The following is an 18,037-nucleotide window of genomic DNA, read 5'->3' as shown; positions in this document are numbered from 1 at the left end:
GAGCACATCTCCAGCTCTTTTTTTGTATTTTATTTACAAACAGGGTCTCACTGAGTTGCTGAGGCTGGCCTTAAACCAGCAATCCTCCTGCCTCAGCCTCCTGAACCACTGGGATTACAGGCGTGAGTCACTGCACAGGCAGTAATGTATCTTTTAAAGCCATAGCAATGAAAACAGTTTGATAAAGACAAATCAACCAACAGCATAGAATGGAGAGCATAGAGACAAACCCATATGCACATGAGAACCTAATATATGAGAAAAGGGGCACCACAAATCAATGGGAAAGAGCAATTTAAACGCATCAAAATGGAATATTTCTTTTTTAACAAAAGACAGCATGGAGATAGGTAATTGATAATGGCACAAAAGGAAGAAGGTATTAAGACCTAAAGTTGGCAAGAATTTATGTTATCTGTGGACTGAAAATCAACAAGAAAAAAGCCCACAATATATCAAAATGGATAAAGGATATGACAGGCAATTTCAGAGAAAGAAACAGAAAAATAACAAGCACACTATGAAGTGCTCAACATCTCTGGCAACTGCCCAAGTGCAAATTAGCACAATGACATACCACTTTGCATCTGTTATACCAGACAAATAAAAGAGACAGAAAATACCCATTATTGGTAGAGATAAGGGATGTGGATGTTGGTGGGGTATACTGGATGTAGATGGTCTAGAGCTTTGTCTGGAGCTATATATTCAAATTAAATGGATGCATGCCTTATGGCCCTGACATTGTCTTCCTCAGTAAACCTCCTAGGGGAATTCCCACACAGTCCACAAGAGCAGTCCAAGGGTTGTTTGCACTGGGGACAAGTTGGAGACAATCTAGATGATCATCACTAGGAGAATGGATAAAGCAAATGAGGCAGCTGCATTCTGTGAAGTGGCACCCAGCAGCCAGCAGCAAGGATCAGATGCATACAGAGTGCTACATGGATCTTAAAAGGGTGTTTCCTGAAAAACATTAGGACAGTTAGTGAGACACATAAAAACAGTTGTGTAAATCTAAAATGCATGCATGTTTTAATACACATAAATAACAATACACATTTTTTCAAAGCACATTCCTTAGAAGAAACAGTGGATTATGATGTGGCATGAACTGAGGAGAAGGGCTAACTCAACCCTCAGCACCTGGGGTAACTACAACAATGAAGTACTTGCTTTTCTTTCTTGTTTTTTTCAATACCAGGGATTGAACTCATGTGCACTTAACCACATCCCCAGGCCTTTTTTATATTTTATTTAGAGACAAGATCTTTCACTAAGTTGTTGAGGCTGTCTTTGAACTTGTGATCCTCCTGCCTCAACCTCCTGAGCCTTAAGTTACAACTCAGATAAAAATTTTTACAAGTTAGATAAAAATTATCTCTGAATTCAGTCCAGAGGTCTTTTTAAAGTTTCCAACCTTTTTCTTTTAAGATATTTAAAAAGATACTTTTAGATAAAATAGCATAGATTCACCCCCCACACTTGGTCTGCAAGACCTCTGACTTATGTAGGCATGAAAGTGACCTCAATGGTCCTCTCTTAAAATGAGAGAGAGGCTGGTGAGCTATAGTTTGGATCTGAAATATTCCCCAAAGGTTCAGATGTTAAAGGTTTGGTCCGAAGACCATGGCACTACTGGGAGGTGGTGGAATCTTTAAAAGGTGGGCCTAGTTGCCTAGTTGGAGGAACTTTAGATCAACTGGGTTCATGCCCTTGAGAGGGATATTGTACCCTGTCCTTTCTTCTCTCTCTCTCTCCCTCCCTCCCTCCCTCCTTCCCTCCCTCCTTCCCTCCCTCCCCCTCCTTCTCCTCCTTCTCCTCAGCTGTCATGAGGTAAGCAAGTTGTTCCACCACATAGCTCACTGCCATGATGTTCTATTTCACCACAGGCCCAGAGAAAATGGGGCCAAGGAAGCATGAACTGAAACCTCTGAAATTGTGAGCCAAACTAAAACTTTCCATCTTACAAGTTGATTGCCTCAGGTGTTTTGTCATAGTAACAGAAAGCTGAGTAGCACAAGGGGACACAACACAAAGAAACTGATGTTCTTAGCCTTTCCTACTCATCAGATACTGTGTTAGAGGCTTCATAGAGCCTGTCTCCTTGCCTCTTCACAGTGAGAGGTAGGTATTATGAGTCCATTTGGCAGAAGAACTAAGTAAAATCTCAGTGCAGCTCAGTGACTTGCGCAAGGGCTATAGTTAGTAAGCAGCAGTTATAGGAAGCCAGGGCTATGAACATTCTTCACTAGGCCCTACTAAAAGGTGTTACAAGGTGGAGAAGTCCCAGAGTTCATTTTGACACTATGCACTAGGTACCTAAGAAGAAGATAAGAGCCATGTAGCAACTGTCAGTCTCCACAGCAGGAAACCCAGAGGCGGTCTTCTCCATCCTTCTCTTCCTGGCAGGACAAGCAGAAGTTCAGCTGCATGGTTTTCCCTGAGGGACTTGCCAGTTTTGTCTAATTCTGTGACATCAAGTGCTAGGTACCCTTCCTTTGCTTTCTGGCTTCATCTGGCCACACCCTGGGACTTTTTTCAATGGCATCCCTTGGCATCCGTGGGTCAATCAGTGGCATACTTTCTTTTCCATGATGGACTCCTCAAGGGCAGAGGTACACATGGGGACTCTCTCTGTACAACTCCAGACAAGCAGCCCACACAACAAAGAGGAGTTGACTGTGTATTGCATACTAACAGAGTTAAAATTCAGTGTTTCTATCCATCCCAGTGGTAGACCTCTGGGCTTGAAAGTGGTTTGTTTATGCCTATAAGAAATCAGCTTGTGAAAAATTAGGCACCATAATTAAAAAGATGTAATCTGTCTACAGGTGATTCACTGCAGAATCTCAAGTATATGCAAGTGGAGGAGACACACATCACGAGCCAATAAAATCTGGGCTGGCCACCAAAGACCTTCAAATTCCACTTCCACAGAAGATTTCAAGACACCCAAATAGTGGCCCCTGCAGGCACCACCAAGACTGTGATAAAGAACATAAGCCTCAGAGTCAAGGTGAACCCAGATTCAAACCCCAGCTCAGGCTGGCAGGACCTTGGGCAAAATCTTAAGCTCTTCAGCCTTAGTTTCTTTGGGCAGGGGGTTAGAAATGATGGTGGAATGTGATGGACATTATTATCCAAAGTACATGTATGAAGACATGAATTGGTGTGAATATACTTGTATACAACCAGAGATATGAAAAATTGTGTTCTATGTGTGTAATGAGAATTGTAATGTATTCTGCTGTCATATATAAATTTAAAAAATTAATTAAAAATGGGAATAATATACTTTCTTCATAGGATTGTTGTGATGTTTTGTTGTAATTGTGCATGGGAAGTATCTAGCAGGGGTACTTAGAACACTGTAAGTGCTCAATAATGTTCACCATTTTTGTTGTTACAATAATGAGTAAACAACTCCAAGAATCGAGCCCCCTTTAGCTGCATAGCAAATATCTATCCCAGCACAGTAGAAATGAATAGGATAATCTCTGCTTAAATGGTCAGAGACATCAATGGCCCACCCAGGTTCACAGCTGATACACAAAGGGAAAATCAGTCACCATTCATTCACACTTTGAAATATATAACCTACATACGAAATATCTCTTGTATGTTATGTTTCCTTAACATTGTTCCTTAAAGTGTTTTTAAAGCAATTTAGAATGGCACATTCTAAAGTTGGGAAAAGAATGTTCATAAAGTCTCAATTTGAGAAGTTGTTTTACAAGTTCCTCTCCACTGTACCACTGACCAATAGTGAACCAAGCCTCTGCTCAAATCATTCCAGCCATGTGGATTCCACGATGTTGTGAGACAGCCCTCACAATTACTATGGCTTTTCTTGTCACCATTTCTAAATAAGTACTCAGTGAGCAAGACTCAGGTCCTGGAAGACTTGAGTTCAGGATGCTGGTTCACAGTCATATCCCCAGGACCCAGTCCAGAGCTTTGGCACCTAGCAGGGGATCAGGTGACCAGTTGCATGAATGGATGGATGGATGGGTGGATGATATGCCTTCCCTGGATGTTATAAAATAAGTTAAACATATTTATTCCCCTGGCACACTATTGTTTAAAGTCCAAGGCATACAATAATGAAATTAAATCCAAATTAAGGATTTGGGAAGATTTCGTGTAAAACAATTACAGAACTATAACATTATTAAGACCTATAATTTATCCCAGGCATGGACCTCAGCAATACAACTCTGCTTTAATAGAAAACCCTGCGGAGCTCAGTGGCTGGCCCATGCCTGTAATCCCAACAACTTGAGAGGCTGAGGCAGAAGGCTCACAAGAAGTTCAAGGCCAGTCTGGGCAACTTAGTGAGCCCCTGTCTCCAAAGAAAAAGGGCTGGGATGTAGCTCAGTGGTAGAGTATCCCTGTGTTCAACCCCTAGTACTGGAAATAAATAAATAAATAAATAATGAATTACCCACTGATTATAGGGAAATAGGTAGTTAGGTTAAAAATAGTCCTTTAACTTTTCATTTTAACACTAACAGATGCCTGAGAGATAATTACTAAAAATTGCTTTTGTTTTCAATCCCTTTCTTCTTTTCTTTAATCTTTCACAACATATAATTCACATTCTATTTTGAACAGAAAGCAATGCCTAAGGCCTTAATAGAAATGTAAGTCATTCTGGATCAGTCACAGGAACAACTTTTGACAGAAATTTTGTTCTCCTTCTCTATTGCAGAATTCCATACTTTCCAAAAATGTGCATTTATTCACTGACAATAAGGTCCTATTCTCTCAAATGAATTCATTGTGCTTTTTAGCTGTTGTATCTGAGAAGATTGTAAATATTGCTTTTTATACATAAATGAGTGCACTCCCTTTGATTAGTAATAAACAAGGCAAAACATCCTGCTCCCAACTGAGTGTGCTGTACCTTGCTTTGTTTTCCTGGTCTATTGCAGAATTCCATTTGCTCAAAGTTTCAGGTCAGGCCCAAAGACTGAATTATTGTTCTCTTCACATGAGGAGGGGGAGAAGCACTAAGTACCTGGTACCCAGCAAAAGCCCTACAGAGTTATCAGTGGAATTCCTCAAAGTGACAAAGGGCTGGATGAGGGGTTCCTTGCTGGTACAACCAGGTCACAAGCCTAAGAAGGCTTGACGGGTGTGGCTGGCTCTGTCCCCAGGGTCCCACTCTGTTCCCGATCTGGGCTTTGCTGCCAGGGTTGGGCTGCTTCTCCTGGCTCCCTACAGTACCTCCAGCCTCTAGGAATTTGGACCGAGTGGTAGAGACATCGCCGGCAGAGACGGCCGTCGCCAGCTTCCTCCCTGTGCTGTCTTGTGATTCAAAGCAGATTCTGCTCCACTTTTTTAAAAGGGAGCACATTAACGCTGGAGACCCACAAGAACAGAACCAACCAAGGAAGTGCAACCCTTTGGTCCAAGAGTGCGTGAGTAAGCAACTCCTCCCAGATGAACTATGGCGGGGCTTGGGTCATGGGGAGCCCGGGACATCGAGGTCCAGGTCCACTTGCTGGGAGCTGCGTGTTCCTGTGGGAGGTTATAGGAGCTGCAAGGCTTGTGAAGTGGGGCTTGAGCTTTCACAAATGACCCTGGGCTGGGACCCTCTACCCCCAGACGTGCGCACACACACGCACATCCCCACTTCTGTGGTACCAAAGACATCTATCTGGTGCTGCATTTGCACTTGGCTACCTGGAGAAAGAGCTGAAGAACGAGAGACAGGCTTTCTGCCTTGGGTCATTATCTAATGTGGACACTGAGAGTCTTGCTTGCAAACTTCTACAGGAAGTTCCACATGATTTCAGAGTTAGACCACTTAGCCAAAATTGCTGCTGGCTGGACATGTGGCATAGCCATTGAAAACATTTCTTTGCTCTTCTGGCATGAACTTCTAGCCTGTGGATGTTCTGCCTTCCCTGGGAGGGTACAGTTCTGGCGTAGGTTTACTTTGTTTAATTCTCTTCTCTGTGAAAGTGTTCTTTTTTATGAGAATGATTCACATCACAAGAATTCTGGCATTCTAGTTCACAATTAACTCATATATCAGTATCTTAATGCACATGTATAATGCACAGGATTTAAGTTATAGCCCTGTTGCTTTCCCCATGTACATGAGTCACTGGGCTCTCTAAACCTTAATCACTATCCCTGGAGATGAAATCTGATAACAGCTACCAAGTAAGATTTTTGGAACAATTGAGAATGTACAAAGTCCTTTTTAGCATGGTAGACGATGATGATGATGATGATAATGATTAGTCGTCATAATATTTGTGATAAACATGGCACAGCTATAAGTTGGCTAAATACAAAAGAAAAGAGTAGGATGTTCTTCTTACATTTCTTTTCCCAACGTAATGGTTTGCTTCAGGTCTTGCCAAAGACAGAAGCAGGTCTTCCAACCCTTGGTTTGGTTTTGTAAAGCATCCCAGCAAGTGTGGATATTCCCAATGCTAACACAAAATGTGCAGTAAAGCCACCGGGGCAGGTGGGACTGTGAGCGGGGGGACCAGAGCAGCTGGATGAAGGCCTCCCTGTTCTGGCCTTTTCCAGCCACTAAATACCGAGCAATCAGAGCGGGGCAGTGGCGTCCTCTGTGGGATGCGCTGGCAGCACCACCAGCATCCCTCCGCATCCGCTTCTCTGCCCTCTGAATTATAGGACCTGCAGCAGCAGCAGCAGTAGCAGTCTCCATGTCGCCTCTCCTGCACATCACCCTCTTCCTCCTTCACTTCTGCTTCCCTGGAGGGCACAGCCACTTCCCCCAAAGTCTGCTGATGCTAAAGACTGAGTTTGCACTTCGCCTCTACCGGAGCGCAGCAGCAGGTAGAAACGGCACAAACTTTGTCATCTCTCCCACCGGCGTGTCCCTCCCGCTGGAGATCCTGCAGTTTGGAGCCCAGGGGAACACTGGCCAACAGCTGGCAGGCGCTCTGGGGTACACCGTGCACGGTAAGAGGCCCCCACGTGCAGGCTTCTTCACCCTCTCACTCCTCATGCCTACTCTTCTCATTCTCGCTCACTGCTCAGGTGGTAGGGGGTAGGGAGGCAGGAGCTCAGCCCCCAGTGGTGCTCTCATGCAGAAAGATGACCACTGGGCAGGAAGGCAACAGAAGGCATTCAGACTTTGGATTGGCGGTTACCCTTGAATTTTAAAGCTCACTTCTAGCATCATGTTCCTCAGTAATAATTTGGTTTCGTTTCACACGGTCTTTTATAGTGCCAGACCGAGTTGCAAGCACCTTATAAACATATAATTACCACAACAATCCCATGGAGGTTGGTGACTTTATTATCATCCTTATTTTGGAAATGAGCAACTAGGCACAGAGAGTGGAAGCAACTTGCTAGAGGTCACACAGCCAGTAAGGGGCAGAGTTGGATTCAAGCCCAGATTCTCTGGCTCCAAAGCCCATGTTTTTCATGAATCTGTGACTTCTGGCCAGTGTTCAATCTGCTGGCTTATTTTTATGAATTCTGTATCTTAGAGCATCTCTGCCAACAGCAGCAAGTTTCTTGAATGTAGCTCAGCCTCAGCTGAACTTTTCTCAGGGACCAGCTCAATGCCCACTCACCATCTCCATGCTAAGCACACACGGGCTTTTTCTTCTTTATCTCAGAATAAGATCTTAATAAGAAGGATGGGACAAGCTTTGTATAAACTGATTTGCCAGAAAGCACAAGAGCCAATACCAACACAGCCTGGTGAGAGCTTCCGTTGAAATAGAATTCTGAGTTAGCAAGTAGAGGTTAGTACCCAACATGTCAGGCCCTAAGGCTCCAACTGAGCTTCCGAAGCTCCAAGACAATGATGGTGACCATGCTGGCCACAGACAAATGTGGGTTCTCTCTGGGGATACTGAAGCAGAAAATAGTTTATTGAACTTAATTGTTCTCAATAAGTATATCCCAGCAGTGCACAGATCCACAGACTTATTCTTCAACCCCATTAGATCTGGTGCAAGGCAATTCACCCAGGGCTGTGGGGCACCAACTGCATGTACTGGTACAGCATGAGGGTCTTGGCATCCAGATGTGTACAGAAAACCCTGAACACAGGCAGCTCAGGCTCAGAGTAGCAATACACTCTAACCCTGCACCATGGTGCATTTGTGGGAGATAAGTTAGTACAGGGAAGGGAATGATTTATTCCCCTGGCAGATCTGAAGGCTCCCCAGAAGACGAGACATCTGAGCTGGGTTATGAAAAATAACGAGGAATGTGAAAGATAGGGCAGGCATTTTAGTCTTAAAATAGAGCCTCACTGAAGTCAGGATTGGGGGAAAGACAGTTGCAATTGCTGCAACCTGCAGAGAAAGGAAACAGTGTGATTGGCTCTGGTTGTTGGGTACAGTGTCAGTACCTGGTAACCAGATGTGAGGATGATCAGGGTGTCCTTTCAGCTCATTCAACAATCACCAAATGTCAAGAATGCGCAATAGTCAAACTCCGTGGAACAATGACCCCATTTGCTGGGCATGGTGGCACACGCTTGTAATCCCAGCAGCTCGGGAAGCTGAGGCAGGAGGATTACAGCAATTTAGCGAGGCTCTAAGCAACTTAGTGAGACCCTGTCTCTAAATAAAAAATAAAATGGGCTGGGGATGTGGCTCAGTGGTAAAGCTCTCCTGGGTTTAATCCCCAGTACCCCACCCAACTAAATAATAATAGTAATAATAATAATAATTCCACTTAATTTTCTTAATCATAAACTGCTTTATTTATCTTATGGAGCTATAACAGTTGTGAACAAGAATGTGCCATTTTCAGAGTTCTGGTTAATAGACTATCTCTATGCTTTGGTTTGCATCAGGATAGCTCTGAAAATCATGTGTGTACTACTTAAAACTAACACCAATGCCCACTACCTGCCCCCACCCAGTCTTTTCTTTAAGACCAATAGCACAGTATAAAATCCGCAGCAAAACATGCCCAGGGCCAGGGGTACGGTGCCTTTTTAATCAACAGAAAGAACTATCCAAGTCTGCGGTGTGACACACCAGTGTTGTCCCCTTCCTGTGTATCCGGACGCTGTGTGACCACCAGGAGCTTTGCCAGGGTTCCTGCCTCTGAGCCTTGAAGCACAGTGTGAGATTCAGAACAGGCCCCAGAGATTTCTCCAAAGAGCACCTTGTTTTCACTCCGTGAAGCACGCCATTTCCCAGAGTCCCGACTTCTAGGGATCTTCCTTGTCCAGAGAGATTAATAAAGAACACTTCAGTGTTTTCTATTAAGAACAAGAACAGGACTAGAAACACAGAGAGGCCTCAGAGATGAAAGGTGATCTGTCCCTGGAAAGAATTCTGTTTCATGATGCATATGGAGTTACTTTTATCATCATGATGTCATTTGATCCTCACAGAAACCATATATAATATTAAGCCTCTATTCATATTCCTTTTTTACAAATACGAGTGAATGACTTGCAAAACTCAGCTCACCTAATGGGCAAGTGCCAGAGCCAGAATTCAAATGCCATATTTTCTGACTCCAAATCTTATGTTCTTTTCATAACTCCTCAGCTCTACTCTAAGCCATGGGGAAGTTGCATAAATATATAAGCACCCTGCCTTCTCTGTTTCTCGACAAAGCATCATCATGATCCTCTCAGCCCAACCCAACTCACTGGAAAGCTCTCTAAAAACCCTCTTTTCCTTCTCTGGCAATTAAAATATTAGCATCCAAAAGGCAGTTCTTGCACTTTGAGAATTTTATACACCTTAACCTTACAAAGTCAAGACCCACCAGATTCAGTGTCATAATTAAGAAGGTTAATGCAGCAGATTTATTTTAAAAAGGAAGGTACTTTCCATGCCAGTCTCTCAAATGAGCTGAAAGACTGTTTTGCAGCAGAATTTTTTACTTTCTTCAGGTACTTTCCATCACTCTGTACTCGTCCCAGGGACCCTCTCCTCAAGCCCTTCACACCTCCTTCACTCTACCCCTGGTGTCCCACAGCCTGTGTGGCTTTCTTTTCTTTGTCTTCCTTCCCTCCCTCAGCATTTTCTTAGAACTACCTGATTATGTCCCCTCTTGCAGCAAGAAAGGCAGCTTTCTATTTCAGAGATGGAAGACAGAGAGAAAGCCAGCGACAGGATTCTGCTTCAAGGGCTGTGGGAGAAGCGGGTTCTCACTCTCACATCAGTTACGTCTGATCCACCACAGAAAAGGATCTGGAATACAGCAAATACAGCAAAACAGGAGGCTACTTGCTCCACAGCCCACCTTCATCCCCAAGAGAACAAAGCCACCCAAGCAGAGGGTCCACAGCCCACTGGCCCCTTGCCCTGTGGGTAACAGGACATTGACCACTTTGATGAAACTGAGCCAGAGAATGGACTTCTCTGGCTCAACTCCCTCATCTATAAATGGGGATCACAATAGGCATTCATTCACAGGGCTGTTGGAAGAACTGAATGTGATCAGGAACGCAGAGCACTAGCACACTGTCTGTGGACACTGTCAGCCTAGAGTAGTTTTCATTTCTGGCAAGGCGTATTCCTGTGTGCAAATGGGCAAGGACAGGCCGGCTCAGATGGAGATCAGACTTCATGCTAAAATCAACCGCAAGCCAGTTTACTCTGCTCTGTTCATTTGTAAGAACACTGGTTCCTGGCCCAGAGAAGGTAGGGGGACAGAGAAAAAGCTCAGGATCACCCCTAAGGTCACTCTACACTACAAACTAGTGAAATGTCTCCTCTGCAGACAGCCAACATTCTGCAGAGATGTGATCCCAGAAATACAGATGACCTCCCTGGCTAAGGTAAAATCTGACTGTAAGGACTTTCATTTCTTTTCTCACTATGATACAATGCAAGAACTCAAGTTAGGCTGAAATTCATGTGATCAAGTCAGCTTTTTAGAGTTGTGGATTCTAAGAAGCAGTTTCTAAGATTCTAAGAAGTAGTGAGTGATGTGTAGATGAATAACATCTGTCTGCTACTATAGTTGGCAGCCAGGGGGCCATAACCAGGGGGAATTCTGGGTACTGTGCTCCCTCCCAAAGGATGTGAGCCAGGCTATTTAGAGGTCTTCTGCTGCCTCCTGGTTTGGCCTCTGCAACCTGAAAGATGTCAGAGTGGACAGACCCCAAGCTGAGTGAGAGGTGCATCTCAGTGTGTGACATGGCAGGGCATTATGTCTTGCAGGGAGGATTTGGGGACAGCTACAGAGATGTTCCTGAGAATGAGGTGAGGCACAGAGGAGAACAGGAAGGAGGTATCCTGCAGGCAGCCTACAGAGCTTCACCCCCAGAATACCAGCTTATGGGATGTCTTGGGAGTCTAGAAGCTGCAGCTTGTAAATAGTAGCATGAAAATAAAATCTACCATGGATTATGGAGACAAGGCAGCAATCTCCCGTGTAAATAGTGTAGAAATAGAAATCTAGCTGCCATCCAAGGAGGTGGAAGCTCGTTACTCACTCTCTCCATGGTTATTTCCTCAACAATCTTGCAGCTTCTCACTGATGCAATAATACGAGCCTTCTGCTGAGTTGTAGGGAGATGGGGGATGGGAAATGTTCTTACCTTTCCTCTGTATTTTTCAAATTGAAAGCATAGTTCTAAAAGAGGCTGCTTGGGTTTATGACATGCTGTCATATAAGGCCCCAGGAAAGGTATCTTGACAACACAACATCCTGGCCACTGCCCATCACTGTTACTTGTGACATTACATATAAAGCTCTTGACTTTGCAAATATTTGAAAGCCCTTCACCCTGCACTTTGGACCTCCATTATCCCAGCTCTAGACACTCTAGTCCAGCACTTGTCCACAGTCCTGAATCAGGATCTTAGGAAAAAACAGCTCCTTATCTTAGTTGACTTCATTGGAGCCAGATTTCTTTTTCTTTTTCTTTCTTTTTTTTTTTTTTCTGGGTATTGATCCCAGGGATGCTCTACCACTGAGTCACATCTCCAGTCCTTTCTATTTTTCATTTTGAGATAGGGTATCTCTAAGTTGATGAGGCTGGCGTTGAACTTGCCATCCTCCTAAGTCAGTGGGATTACAGGCATGCACCCCTGTGCCCTACTGCAGCTGGATTCCTTCAGATCTAGCATGGCTTGTTCCCAACTTCTACTTTTTTTTTTTGGCTAGGAATCAAAGCCAGGCTTCATGCCTACTAGGCAAGTGCTCTACCACTGAGCCGTGTCTCCAGCAGGGTTTCTTCCCAGCCAGCTAGGCTGATTCCTGAGTGGGCTTAGCTCTGACTTTTCTAAATTGACTATGCATAGGGATACATCTTATGAAATAAGAGTGCGTTGCTGAGGTCCCGTTTCCATGCAACACGCAGACGGACATTGTGCTGACTTCTTCCTCACAGTCCCCATTGACTGCTTATCCTTACTTCTTTTGCACAGACCCTAAGGTGAGAGATTTCTTGCACGCTGTTTATGCCACACTGCGCAACTCCAGTCACGTCACCGAGATGGAGCTGGCCTGCACCCTTTTTGTGCAAGCTGGAATGCCACTGTCCTCCTGCTTTGTGGAGCAGGTCTCCTGGTGGGCCAACAGCAGCCTGCAGTCGGCTGACTTCAGAGAGCCCAACAGCACTACCATCTGGGCCAAGGAAGGGGCATCCAGACCAGTCACAGGTAAAAGAAAACCATCCTCCTTCACAAGGCTAAAGTGAGGGCTGCAAAGACAGAGAGAGTATCACCCAACACTTGTCAGAAGCCATGGTGGTGGGTGCGTGGTCTGCGCTCCACTGCAGCGCAAGTTTGTCTTCTTGGGAGATCCTACCCTTGAATGACATGCTCTGTGAAACAACTGAAGCTGACTTTGTCCCTGTCCCCACCCCACTCACCCCCCACCACATGCACACACACACACACACACACACACACATGAATACACATGTTCCTCAGAAAAGTGTTCCCCAGAGTCTCTACCTCTGACACACCTTATAGGCTTTTCCCATGTCATTGTTCCGCAGGGTAAGTTTCCACTGAGCTCTGTGCTCATCTACAGTTAACCCCCTGTGAGAATAAAATGTCAGAGGGGCTGAAAAATTGTTTCTTGGGAATTTAGGATATGGAAATAATTCAAAAGAATAAAAAGTTGTATGCAATAAGATGTTTAGCTCAGTTTCATTGAAGAAAAATATATTTATAACCTAACTGTCCAGCAATGAGGGATGATTCAGAGAGGTCTGGCACCTGCCACCCTGCCATTGTAATTTTTATTGAAAATCATTAATATTTACTGAGCACTTAATTTATTTATTTAGCACTGTTCCAAATTCATTTTCTCAGCTGCGCGCTGTGGCTCACGCCTGTAATCCCAGTAATTTAGGAGGCTGAGACAGGAGGACCCTGAGTTCAAAGCCAGCCTCAGCAATAGCGAGACACTAAACAACTCAGTGAGACCCTGACTCTAAACAAAATACAAAATAGGGCTGAAGATGGGGTTCAGTGGTGTGGTGCCCCTGAGTTCAATCCCTAGTACCAAAAAAAGAAAACAAAGACAGAAGGAAATTCATTATCTGAGTTTAGTTTCACTTCAGTCCTAGGAGGGAGGTGGTAGTACTGTTACCATTTTAAAAATGGAGGAATTGAGGCACTGAGGCTGGAGCCCCCTGTCTGCCCAGGGTCCACAAAGCCAGGATTCTAACACAGAGTGTGGGACTCTAGCATCCTTGGCAATTACTCATGTTACCCAGAAATGTAGAGAACGTTCAATACCCAAAGTTGTTTAAAAAGAATAGGGGACTGGGGCTGTAGCTCAGTGGCAGAGCACTTGCCTAGTATGTGTGAGGCACTGGGTTCGATCCTCAACGCCTCATAAAAATAAACAAATAAAGTAAAGGTATTCTGTCCATCTATAACTACAAAAATTTTTTTTAAATAGAATAGGAAGTGATAGAATATATACTCATTGAACTGATGTATTTGCAATTCTTCCTCAATTTTCTCCAATGTTTCATGACATCTGGTCAATTTACTTTAAAAGGTTTAATTCCCTCTCACCTCCTTGTGCTGCCAGGACACCCCCACCCTTGCCCCCTGCAAAAGCCACACTAGCTGCTTTCTCAATTCCTGGACAAATTTGTCCTCGAAGAAAGGGTGGCCATTAGTGCAACCATCCCAAGGGCAGAGCCTGAAGCCAGGCCCATCTAGTCTGAATTCAAGGTTTCTCAGGTAACTGGAGGATGGTGGCTTTGCCCATCACAAATATATGGCATTGGCCAACTTCTCCAAGATCTGTGAAGTAAGGAATAACAGGGATGAGTCAGTGAGAATTTGTTCCAATATTTAGAACAAAGCCCAGTGCAAAGAATATGTTTATTAAACAAATAAAGGGCCAGGACAAAAAAACTGTCCCTGTAGGGGTAGTCTGCCTGTCCTCTTTCTGGTAATGCATGAAATTTTAACTTCAGCCCTCCAGAGACAATTCTCTGGACATTGCTGTCTCAGAAGGGGATACAGCTCAGCAATGGTCAGTGGAGATCTAGGGGTGACACAGTGTGGCACCTCCCTGACACTACACCTAGTTCCTCAGGGGTCTGTCTAGAAAAAGAATGGCTTTAGACAGAACAAGAGGGAGCCCCCCAAAATGCTCAGGGAAGAACAAAGGCATGGTCTTCAGCAGCAGCTCTTTAGAAGTGTGTACATATTTCACCATTAATGGATATGAACAAGTAGGCTGCAGCCCATCTTTGGAAATGCCTCACTCACCCCCAGAGCCCATGGGCAGGTGTCAGGGACTCAGACTCACTTCTGAGTTCTCACTTTCTATTCCCACCACCCAAGCTGAGAGCAGCTAATGTGACCTCAGATCCCCTGGCAGTATGAGCAGCTGAGACAGGGAATTAAAACATTTTTAGTAAACCAAAAAGACACTGGGAAACATGAGGGGGGAGAGAGAGATGGAGAATACTACATCAAAAAAGATCTTGTTTGTTTGTTTTAACTCTGCACTCCTTCTCTACACATAATATTGTGTTCAGTTCAATCTTACCTGCTTACAGGTAAGAGCCCAGGTGGCCTGCCGTGGGAGCAGATCAACGCAGCATCTGCTCAGCTCGCACTGGTGAGCACCATGACCTTCCAAAGCACGTGGAGGAGGAGATTCTCCTCCACCAATTCACAGCCCCTGCCTTTCACCTGTGCTCGTGGCCACATCTTCCAGGTCCCCATGATGCACCAAATGGCTGAGGTCAACTATGGTAAGCCCCTTCCCCTAAGCTGTCTGAAGTAGGAGGAATCCCGGGGCCCTGTGGGCAGGAGAGGGAAGGTCAGGCCTCTGCTCCCAAAGGATCAGGATTGAGATGTGTCTCCATGTGAGTCCATTGTCAGGGCCACGGCTTTGGCCAAAGGAAAGCCCAGGTGGCAAAAGACTTAGAGAAAGGGGTCTGTGTACTGTGTGTGCTGACAAGACAGTGTGGACACAGATGTGGAGCACAACCCAATTTCATGCTTGACATTTCCTTCTGCACTTACTAAGAATAGAGTTAATGTGAAATCAAAAATGTTTGAACTGAACCGCCTGCCCTGGCAGGAACTCTGATAAAATGGGTGCTGAACAAGGAGGAAGATTGAGACTAAAATGCTCTCCAAAGCCTCCCAGAGGAGGCTCTGCTTGGCAGCCACTGCTCCTGAAATGCCATGGTTCTGTGTACCCACCTGCCTGATGGTCACTTATCTTGGTGAGATAGAGGTGCGGCTGGCTGGATTTGCCCAATGCTGGTGCATGCCTGGAGGTCCCCATCCCAGCAGCCTGCTGTGGGTGGTGGACTCAGCAGGCCCTGCACCGCAGGGGAGAACAGGCCCCACTTCTTGCTACACACTTCTCCGAAGCCATGTCTCAAGCCTCAATCTTGCTGAAGACTTAGCCTCCTGCAGCCTCTGAGTCTCATTATGTTCTTATTCAGGGAAAAGCCAGTGAGATTTCAATCAGCATCTTTGGAACTTTGGCATTTAGAAAGCTAGCAAGTAGTCCTGCTTTGTTTCCATCCAGGCACATGTGAGTGCTCAGTAAAGGCACTTATCTGTTTAATCAACCAATAATTGCTTGTGGAGGTCAAGTAAGAGGAGAAGGATGTCTACTGGATAAACAAATGTGCAAGAACAATTTATTATGGTTTTTATTTTTATCATTTTATCATTGCTATTGTCACCGTGCTGGGTGTTTTGACTGTTGGCTGTGTGATGACAGGCAGGCTCTGGGTGGCTTTTGTTCTTCCCAGCACACCCAGGGTGCAGAGCATGGTGGCTGGCACACAAAGGACAGTGAATAAGTAACCACAGAATAGCTGAAATATGCACTAGGAACTGTGTCCCCGTCTCTTCCTACTGAGCCTAAGATTCTGCCTTCACCGGCAGCCAACTCTGCTGTTTCCTGACACATGCCAAGGCCTTGGTCTTGAAATCCTCCCAAGGAAGGGATCTGGGCTGGGGTCCACCTGAGGCTCGCTGCCCCCTGGATTGCCTACATGACTCACTATCTTTTTCTTGTCACTGGGCCCAGTCACTGGTTGGTTGTTCACTAGCAACTCTTGCTGGGTCTTCCTGCCAGGTCATCTGTGTCTGCTGCCACTTGCCACCTGACCCATCATACTTTTTTGAAATTATGCTCTGCTTGGCAGCCTAGACTTGTCCTCAGCCAGCCACATTCATTGTCCATGGGCTCCCAGCTGCCCTTCCTGAGACCTGTTTGTTTAGTTCACAGGTTACAATTGGTCCGTCTCCAGGTCAAATCTAGACTGGACTCATGGTTTTTATTTTGGTCTGTGTCGTACTTTAAAGGTTGGGAAATCTCACAGGAAATTTGGACTTAAGAGTTTTAATTGAAAGATAGGGAGATCTGGCACAAAAGGCCTGGGTCCCCAGGCCAGGATTGAATGGGCTTCCCCTTTAAGTCAGGGTATATGGTTCTACCCTATGCCATCATCATCATCCAGCCCAGCCACTGCAGGCCTTATGACTTGGGCCCTTGTGCCTTAGGATCAGTGAAGGGACCACGTCACTCAACAGTTGTCAGCCTCATGCTGCTCCCTGAGAGCAAGAAGATCTTCTATTTTATTATTTACAGTCCTGTAAACCTGCCTCTTCCAATGGTGTGGCACTATTTGGTCCCCCTGGCTCCTAGGACAGAGCTAATTCGTTATCCACTGAATCCCCAGGCCAGTTCCAGGACACTGCAGGCCATCAGGTGGGGGTCCTGGAGCTACCTTACCTGGGAAGCACAGCAAGTCTATTCCTCGTGCTGCCCCGCGACAGAGGTGCCCCCTTGGGCTACATTGAACCACACCTCACAGCCAGAGTCATCCACCTCTGGACCACCAGGCTGAAAAGAACTAGGATGGACGTGTTCCTCCCCAGGTAAGTGACTCCATCCACTTTACAGCCGTCCACAGGGCCCAGATTTGGAGCCAAGTGGTCTGATTCAAGCATCTCTCTTTACCCACTGGGCTGGCTTGTTTAATGCTCCTCCAGAGCTTAGGACAATGGGAAATTACCCTAGAATTTGAGTCCATTTCAGAGACACTACTGACCAGTTCGTGGCACATACCAAAATGAACTTACTTCCCAGGGTCTGCCCCAAGACACTTTTGTTCTCACTGGGTCTTCCTAGCAGGTCATTTGTGTTTGCTGCCACCCTGCCACCTGACCCAGCACTCTTTTCTGAAATCATGCTCCCACAACCCCTGCTCCAGCTTCATGCCTTAACCAATTTCTGAGACAGCAGAGGAAGCTCAGTGTTGCTCCCTTGAAAGAATGTGCCCCAAATCTTACCACATCTTAAAGAGTAATACAACTATCATTTTCCCAAAACCAAAGAGGTAAAATGGCTTATGAAACTAACCAAATACAATTCTAATCAGAAACCAAATTAAGGCATAAAAATGTGAGACTTGAAGTCTCTGTGTGGAAGGTTCTTATTGGTCCTAAATAGAGGGAATCAATCCCTCCCTTAAGAAACCCTAATAAGTACACATACAAATTTCCAAGTGAAATAATAGCACTAGATTTTGCTTTTCCAAAGCACAGTGTTAACAAGACTCATTATTTTATGAAGGGATCCCACCAAAGATTTC

At 45.1% G+C, this 18,037-nt stretch overlaps 1 protein-coding gene and 1 pseudogene across 1 annotated transcript in view; one reads left to right on the top strand and one right to left on the bottom strand.

The window, feature by feature from the left end:
• The window catches only part of LOC124099010 (keratin, type II cytoskeletal 8-like), a 35,726-nt pseudogene extending 29,032 nt beyond the window's left edge, over positions 1-6,694 (bottom strand).
• Serpine3 (serpin family E member 3) overlaps positions 6,693-18,037 on the top strand; it is a 30,181-nt gene continuing 18,836 nt past the window's right edge. The window contains exons 1-4 of the mRNA XM_046454075.2: positions 6,693-6,951; positions 12,360-12,593; positions 14,969-15,166; positions 17,123-17,321. Of these exons, the coding sequence (XP_046310031.1) occupies positions 6,693-6,951; positions 12,360-12,593; positions 14,969-15,166; positions 17,123-17,321 (890 nt within the window). The remainder of the gene's footprint in view (positions 6,952-12,359; positions 12,594-14,968; positions 15,167-17,122; positions 17,322-18,037) is intronic.

This window comes from Marmota monax, unplaced genomic scaffold, assembly GCF_021218885.2.
Source record: "Marmota monax isolate L192 unplaced genomic scaffold, Marmota_monax_Labrador192_F-V1.1 WCK01_AAM20220418_F8-fsc00011, whole genome shotgun sequence".
Taxonomy (NCBI): Eukaryota; Metazoa; Chordata; class Mammalia; order Rodentia; family Sciuridae; genus Marmota; species Marmota monax.
Note: the sequence above shows the minus strand (reverse complement) of the source record. Positions and strands in the feature narration are given on the sequence as shown.